Raw genomic sequence first — 8,997 nt, forward strand, 5'->3', positions numbered from 1 at the left:
TTACTAATCCACGAATCCGAATCCGTATGAGAAAAATTCGGATTGGAAAACGAACATTTTGCGACTTTTTCTTATTTTTTGCGATTTTTTCGTCGCCGTTACGACTTTCCCGTAAATTGTCGCGACTTTTTCGTAACCAGTATGACTTGCGCGAATTGTCGTGACTTTTTCATAGCCATTACAACTTTCGCGAATTGTCGCAACTTTCGTATTGAGAGCTCGAAAAAGTCGCGACAATTTGCGAAAAAGTCGCAAAGTACCGATCATTACGAAAAAAACGTATTCGGACGCTTTTTGGACGTTCGTGGATTAGTAAATGTGCCCCTAAGTCTACTTGAAAATAATTAAACATGAAATAAACCCTATAGGATTGTTTTGCCACCAATATGGATTCATGCAGCTTAGTTACCATCAAGTACAAGGTGCTGTTTAATTTCTCTGGACAGGAAAGAGATCTCATACCTGTATATCTAAATGCAGAAATTAAACATCTGGGTCTAAATGACATTTTCAGAATGAAATGTTAAAATTGCAGTTTTCTAATAAAAAGCTATAACAATCTAGTTCTCAGTAGTTGAGAGTTTACACAGCAATAAAAACATAGAAATCAAAGCATTATGTAGCAGCAGAAAATAGAATAGGATAGAAAATAATCTTTATGAAGATCTAAAAAAGCTCATTTATTAAAGGCCGCCCTATGTACAGACGCATTTGTGGTAGTAACTTGCATGTTCTATTCTTTTCAGTTGTGTACTGGTAAAATTCTCCCTTTAGCATATTGTGTGTTTCAGGTTCCTTAACAATCAATAACAATGCTGTGTATAGTTTCATCTCCAAGTTGTTCTGTACATTAGTTGGTAGGATCCTTGTCGGCATCTCTCTGCACCATTTTCTTCTTCTACTTTAAAAAAAATGTTAATAAAAAATGAATTAATAAATTACATCAAGGCTGAGGTTCCATATCATTGTGCATCTGTGAATGCAAGACATGTTAGATCACAGTATTTTGTATTTATGATTTTATTACATTATTAGTAAGAGTATCTCAACAAATGGGGCCCATTATATAATTTGATTCTATTAACTGGTAAATCAAAATCAAACCAAGCTGAGGTGAGATGTTCCATTACACAGACACACAGTTATAAGTACTGACCTGCTTATGTTCCTTGCAGTTCAGATAAAGTGCAAATGACATTAGTAAACCCAGGGCGACTGCTCCAATACAGTGATAAAGGGTGAAGTATCTGCATGAAGTACTGTCTGTAACTGAAAAGGGGACAGAGTCAGTATAGAGAAAACATTTATTATAAATTGTATTTAATATAAATTATGGAGAATGCTGTGGATTCATAGAAAAACAACTCTAAAAGGATTCAAGGATATATTTATTATATGTATGGCTCCTGTGGGTTCTAACCGTCGACACCAACCCATCGTTTGTGGGATCGAGTGAGCTCCCAAATATTATAGTTAATTCTTGACACATTTTTCAAACCCCTCCACCAAGTTACTTTTGTACAAAGAAAACAAATAAATAAATGATGGGAGGTGAGAGGAGGAAAAACAAAAAGAATCAAAAATAATGATACCCTATTTCTCATTTCCTACTTTCCCATTATCGCGGCATTCCGTGTTTTTGGGGCTGCAGATCTGTGCTTTGATTTATAAAACTGATCAGAGAAAAAAATGTTAATGGTGCTGCTCAGAGATGCCATAGAAGTCAGTGGGAAGTGTATGTTCTGAATTGTGGATAATCATATTTTTATTTTCTCCAAAATTCCAAAAAATGCAATGTATCATGTGGGTTAAAAATACATGGGAAACAGCAATTTGCAAAATTACTGCAATTATTTTCCTGTGCTTTGTATAATCTTTGTAGTGGAATGCCGCAGAATATATTAGCGCTATATAAGTAACGGCTCCTATAAATAACAAAAACAAGTCAGCTCAAGTTTGATAAATGAAGGGATTATAAAGTCATGTATTTTTAAAATTCAACCATTAATAAAACAGTTGTTATAAATAATAAATATAAATAAAGAGCCCTCACCTGTCGCAGTCACATTGAGGAAAGTTCCTTTACCGTGTCCTTTAATTTGCTCCTGGCCAGAAAACTCCACTTCACAGAAATACATTCCGGTGTCTGTGACTGTTACTCTGTGCAACTGTATGCTGGCTGATCTCTTCTTCAGGAAATCTTCTGGGCTTTCTTTGGTAATTCTGCCCTTAAAATCATCACTTTTAAAAATATCAGCTTTTTGAGGGTAATATCTGTACCATTTGTACCAGCCGGCTGGTAAATCCAAGTTGCTCAAGTTGTAGCTACACTCTAGGTTGGCTGTGCCGCCCTCTATGGCATTCACTTCAGGGATCTGGGATACTTCTATGTTCTGTGAGAGAGAACCTGAAATACACATACAAGTCAGGCATGTATTTATATCAGTCCTCAGTAGGTCAGAACACAACAGTGAATGTCAGAATTGTATCCATAGATAAACAAGTCTGAAATTTTAGCTTAATCAGAGCAACAAGAAGATAACTGTTGTGAGTATGAAAGAGACACCTGAGATAATCCCCCCATATCCACATTATTGTGCTGCTTCTGCTCCCTCACCTCGCACTGCCGCCAGTATCAGCAAGAGCTCTGACCACTTCATCTTCTCTTGTGAATTAACAACATAGAGTTCTCTGCTTGTTCAGGACCCCAGGTTTCAGCTTCCTGAGGAAATTACGGTGGGTCTCTGATAGATATCTGGTCAGTATAAAAGATGAAACTAATAGATGTGTAAATGTTCCTGTTAAACATAGTTACTTAATAATTTAGGTTGAAAAAGACACATCTAACAAGTTCAACCTTTTGGTCTAAATGAAACCTGCCTAGCTGCTAGTTCCAGAGAAAGGCAAAAAAAAAAAAAAGTGCAAATCTGTACTATTTCCAGCTCTGTCTCTATATTTATTCTACAAAGCACTTCCGATTAACTCTATAATTGCAAAGGTAAACTGCTTAAATAACACCCTAATACAAAAGGTAACTAAATAAAAAGGAAGGGAAACTTTAATGTAACAAAAATAAATGGGGCTTATGCACCAACTGTATATTACACCATACAGATTATACAAAATGGGGAGGAAACCAGACCCCTCATGTCCTAGGTGCAATGCCTAACCAGCACGGTTTTTCCATATGATATGGTCCTGTCCTGACATTGCTAGATACTGGCACAAAATTCTTAAGGTACTAGCTGAGAATCTGGACTTCCCCCAAATTATTTCTCCCTCCATATGCCTTTTGGGAATCCTAGAGGACACCATACCAAGCAGCTACTCCCGAAACTGATACCGAACTCTCCTTTTTTTATGCCAGGAAAAATATTGCTATGCACTCAATGGGAGCTCGCCCACCATCCATCAAAACATGGAATCACTTGGTAAACCAGGCAATCCCACTAATCAAATTTACCTCAGAAGCGAGAGGAACACAAACTAAATTTGACCAGATTTGGACCCAGTGGATTGAGGCAGGACTGGACTGATCCTGCACAGTACAGTATGCCTCATCAGCAAAGTGACATACCTACCCTTCACATAGACTAACCTGCCTACCTGACTAGATAACCTAAAACTGTGCTAAAAGCTAATTCTAGTAACTCTGTATTCCCTCACTTGCTAAAAAGCCATCCAACCCCTTATTGAAGCTCTTTAATGTATCAAGCATGTATCTAATGTATGGAAGCATGTATGTAAGTGGTGTGCCGAAGAATTGTTTTTATTGTTGAATCTAATGTATCAGCCAGTATGACTGGTTCAGGGAGGGAATTTTACAACTTCACTGTTTGCTCTCAAAAAACCATTTGATTATTAAGATGAAACCTCCTTCCTTCTGATCTTGTGGATGCCCTTATGCCCATTGGAATAATATATATAGTTATCATATCTTTACATAGTCATATCTGCAGCATTTCCTACTAGGCAGTCTTTCCTCATAACTGAGACTTTCCATGCTCTTAACCAGCTTAGTTGCCTTTCTATGAACTCTCTGTTCTTTAAACTTTCCCTAATTAATAATAATAATAAGATCCTATTTGAGAACCCGGAAAACAAAACTGCACTACATTGTAGATGAGGCCTTACCAGCGCTTATACCCATTATGTTGCTTGCAAATTTTTACATCCCAAGTGGATAACCTTACATTTATCTAATTTGCCACATAGCCACTCAGATTGGCAGTTTGTTAAGATCCTGCTGCACCGGTTTCCCCAAAAGACACAGGATCTGCACCCTCTATAGTTACACCACCGGAAAACCATTATTTATTTATTACATGTGTAAAAGCATTATATAAATCAACTGTTTCTGTTAAACAACCCATTGGACAGGCTCCTCTCCTCTCTCCAAGTACGCTAAGGAACATATATGGCATGCTATTTGTTGTTTTCTGCTCTGGTGTCATTTCCTCGCTCCTTGGTGCCAGTTCCCCTTTTAATTCTGTTTCCTGTCTTATTACCAAGATGACTTTTCCTTTATCAGATCCTGCTCAAGCCTGTTATTGTTTTACTGCTTTTTTTCTAGTTATTAATCTAGTTTTCCCTCCTTCCTGTCTGTATCTCACTATTGAGTCTGATCTCTAAATTGAGGTAGGGTTTCTGTCAGTACTGTAGCAGAAAGTTCCAGGGCCACACAAGGGTATTGGTGAAGAATAGCAAGGCAAAAATCTCCCCCTTCATAGAATAATAAGATTACAGCTAGCTACCCCCTAGGATTCTACTCCCAACTGAAACATTACAATTTCAGAGGGGCCACAACTCACTGGATCAGGTGTAGCCTATTAATAAAGTCATAGTAATATTAAAGGGAAAAGTAAAGGTTCTGCTTCAAAATATAAGTAGCTCCCATAGTAGCACAGTATACTCAATATACTCAGAACTGGTGCAAGCAGTTCTTAAAGGAGTCCTCCACCCAAAATCTGTTTTTCTGTCACTGATAGAGAGAAGCTTTTGGGTGAAAGCCCCCTTTAATTAAAATGTTTAATAAGCCATGAATATCCTTCAAATGATATCCTTAAAAAGATTGCTTACTGATATGATCAGGTACAATTGAGGCTTAGTTATGCCATTTGTGTCACATGACTCCCTAAAAACCGTGTATTATAACAAGTAAAGTACCTCCTGTTGTAAAAAATGACTGTAATAGAGTTCATCTCAGAGTTAAAGTGGACCTGTCACCCAGACATAAAAAGCTGTATAATAAAAGCCCTTTTCAAATAAAACAAGAAACCCAAAACCATTTTTCATTACCACATCCATACCCATTATAAAAGCATTTAAAAATCCCAGCTGTCAATCATATATTGCCTGCCCCGCCTCTATGCCTTAGGCATAGGGGTGGGGCAGAGAGTTACTTTCACTTTCAATTCAGAACTTTTTAGATGTTGCTGCTCCTCCTCACATTCCCCCTCCCTCTGCACCATGTAATTGTGTAACCAGTGCATGGACATGGATATCAGGTCCCCCCATACTGGAGCAGAAACAAAACTGGCGCAGAATGCAATGCCTGCTTTGATAACAGTGTCCACAATATGGTGCCAGCCTGCTTGTTGCAATTGTGAATTCCAAGGCTGAAGAAAATAAGATTAAAATAATTTATATAGTGTAAGTAAAGTTTATTTTACTTGACAAACACAATAGAAAACAATTTGGAATTATTTCTTAAGGTGACAGGTCCCCTTTAAGTGACCCGTATAAATGCTCTCAGCCTTCAGACTCATGGCTTTATATGGTCATAGAACTTCTGTGTGACTTATAATATCCTTATAATGTACATTCGGGGTTACATTGGGCCAGATTCAGTTCAATGAGAAAAAAGTTTATCATGTGAAAACTCATGGATGAAATTCAAGTTTAGATGCAATTCAGAAAACCTTATCTCATTGTTAACCCCAGGTTTCAGTTTTCAGTATAAAACAGAGAGGGGTGTAAGTGTTCTTCTTAAACATAGTAATTTGGGTTGTCAAAAGGCTACTTTGGGCCTAAATGAAACATGTATAACTTATATAGTTTATGAAGAGAGAGTTTCTGAAGCCTTTCCAATTTCCCTAGAGGGTAAAAATCCTTCTTGGCTCCAGTCCCTGGATCAACTTTGTGCTAAAAGCTAATTTCAGTAACCCTGGTTTTTCTCATTTGCAAAGAAAAATCTAACTCCTCCTTGAAGCGATCTACTGAACTGCATATCTGCGCGTACATCCAACTCATGGGGAGAATTAGTAAACTTCACAGCTCTTACTCGAAAAAAGGTTTGTTGTTTTTTTTTTTTGAGTTTTAACATTTTTATTGAGAATTTTTTTTTAACCATTCAGATGGAACCTCCTTTTTTTTTATCTCAGCGGATGACTTCCTGGCTGTTGCAACAATCTACTAGTGAATAAAGCATCAGAAAATTTATGAACACCTAATACTTTAACACATAGCTATCATATCTCCCCATAAGTTTCCTTCTTCAGTAAACATTCCTAACTTGGTCACCCTTTCCTCATAACTGAGACTTTTTCAAAATCTTTACAGTTTCTTAATTGTGGTACCTAAACAAACTTCAAAACAAAGTGATTTGCCCACCACAGATGCCACACTTATGGGCCTATAATTGATTTTAAGTACTCAATGGTGAACTCTGCCTGGCCCTGGTTCCTTATTCACATTAACTCTGAGTAAACTCAGTAAAAATATAAATACTATATCCCAGGGATCCCCAACCTTTCTTACTCGTGAGCCACAGTCAAATGTAAAAAGACTTGGAGAGCAACACAAACACCATAAAAGTTCACGGAGGTGCCAAATAATGGCTGTGATTGGCTATTAGGCAGCCTCTATGCAAACTATCAGCTTACAGGGGGCTTTATTTGGTAGGAAATCTTGCACAACAAACGTTCTTTCATTCAATCCGAAAATTTCGGTGAGGTGACGAAAAGTCGGGGAAAATACGAAAAAATCGTGACGGCGACGAAAAAGTTGCAAAAATACCGATCATTACGAAAAAAAAACGCATTCGGACGCCTTCGGAGCGTTCGTGGATTAGTAAATGTGCCCCTGAGAGTCTGGGGCTGGTGCATCTGGAACATCTTTTCTACTGGGTCAGTGTCGTTACACCTTGGTCTCTTACCGTCTGTTCTTTGGTTCAGTGCAGCACATACCCCCGGGTACTAGTGTTTAATAGATGAGCATTTTAAGCATTTGCTTAATCTGAAAATGTGTTCCCTGTAACTGTGTTATGTGTGTATGTGTGCCCCCATCATCATTTCTATTATACCCTATCATTTGTATCATAATCCTACATTCCATTGGCTCCGGCCCCTATTGTTCATACATCTGTTTGTCTGTGCACTGGGAACATTTGTGTTTTGTTAAAAGCTCAGAGGGTTAAGCTAATTATTTTGTGAATGTATTTGTTATTATGCTAATGATACAGTTTGTATAATTGGTAGTAGATGTATTGTCCCACATCATACATGTATTGTCTAACATTCTTGCCTTGAAAGCATTTTAAAAATGTCTCCCTCAGTCCATCCATGTTGGTGCTACTGATCTCCTATTTCTGCCTCAGTTTGATGATGGTCACATTCCCATAAGCCTTACTGACTGAAGCCAAGTGTATGTGTTCTTACTAACTGTATTCTAAATTATAAAACATTTTAAATGGCACTAATTATGCAAGTGCAGTGTGAAATTTCAAATGCAGTTTACCATGATTTTTCAAACTGCTGCAAAATCACAATCTCAAATTTTAATAAATTTGCCCTGAAGTGCTTATTTGCAAGGTATGGATTTATGTCGAAAATCTGCATTTTTCAACTGCCAATTTTTTTTGCAAAACTGGCAAATATTTGCAGTGAAAAAAAATTCACCAAAAAAGGCACAAGCGTTAAAAAAAAAGCTATTGACTTCAATGCATTTTTGTTCATCACTTGTTTTAGTTGAAATAAACATAAATGAAACAACAAGAATCCCACCATTTCTATTACAATTTACGCAACAAAAGTCTTCATTTTGAAAATACATTTAATACATCTGTATAATGTACATCTGACTCACTCATATAAATACAGTGGGGGTCATTTATAAAGCTTGTGCAGTACATATTTTATTCCCATACGATTGTTTTGCACACGTTTTGCCCTAAACAGTTACATTTTGCACTGCTGTACCTGTATTTCCTTTTTTCCTTTAACCACACCCCTTTTTTTCTATTAAAAAGTTCTGCTTAGAAAATACATCTGCGTCTCACTGGCATCACCTTTTCCAAACGAAATGTTAAAATTGCAGTTTTATAATAAAAAGTTATAGCAATATCCAGTTCTCACCCAGATGAGAATGTTTACACAAAAATAAAAAGACAGAAATCATGGCATTATGTAGCAACAGAAAATAGCGCATAATACAATGCTAAAGATATTCCTTATAAAGAGCTGGGCATTTTGAGGGCATTTTGGTGGAGACTCCCATGTTCTTATTCTTTACAGTTGTGTAATTGTCTGTAGAATTCTGCATTTTCCCTCCAGCATATTGTGGGTTAAGGGCCCTTATCAATCAAACAGTGCTGTGTACAATTTCCTCTCCAAGTTGTTCTGTACAGTTGGTGGGATCCATGTTTGCTTGCTTCTTGTAGGCACAAATCATTTCTTCTTCTCTAATAACCTGTTAATACATTTTAATAACACATTTTAAAGAGAAATGAACCTTTATTTGCCAGATTAAGCTGAACATGTTTAAAGTTAGACTGAGTTTATGGTCTGTAGAACTTGACCACACATGGATGGCCAAACTGCACCCCAGGCCAGACTGCGGGATTGTTAGGTGCAGTCAGTTACAGGTCAGGCTGATGACCCCATGCACACAGCATATTGGGCAATCGGTCATCATGGATTTCCAATCTGGTCAATAAACTGTCACACAACCGAAGATAATATATTTTGGGTGAAAGTTGGCTGACTTGTTAGAGATAAA

The 8,997-nt window shown here is 37.2% G+C and overlaps 1 protein-coding gene across 1 annotated transcript; it reads right to left on the reverse strand.

The window, feature by feature from the left end:
* Window positions 1-1,126: 1,126 nt before the first annotated feature.
* ncr3 (natural cytotoxicity triggering receptor 3) lies at window positions 1,127-2,660 on the reverse strand. Its single transcript, XM_031901347.1, has 3 exons — window positions 2,618-2,660; window positions 2,054-2,407; window positions 1,127-1,263 (listed from the first exon to the last, which is right to left on the reverse strand). Exons 1-3 carry the CDS (start codon window positions 2,658-2,660, stop codon window positions 1,127-1,129), a joined length of 534 nt encoding a protein of 177 aa, XP_031757207.1.
* Window positions 2,661-8,997: the final 6,337 nt, after the last annotated feature.

This window comes from Xenopus tropicalis, chromosome 4 (genome assembly GCF_000004195.4).
Source record: "Xenopus tropicalis strain Nigerian chromosome 4, UCB_Xtro_10.0, whole genome shotgun sequence".
In the NCBI taxonomy this organism is placed as follows: Eukaryota; Metazoa; Chordata; class Amphibia; order Anura; family Pipidae; genus Xenopus; species Xenopus tropicalis.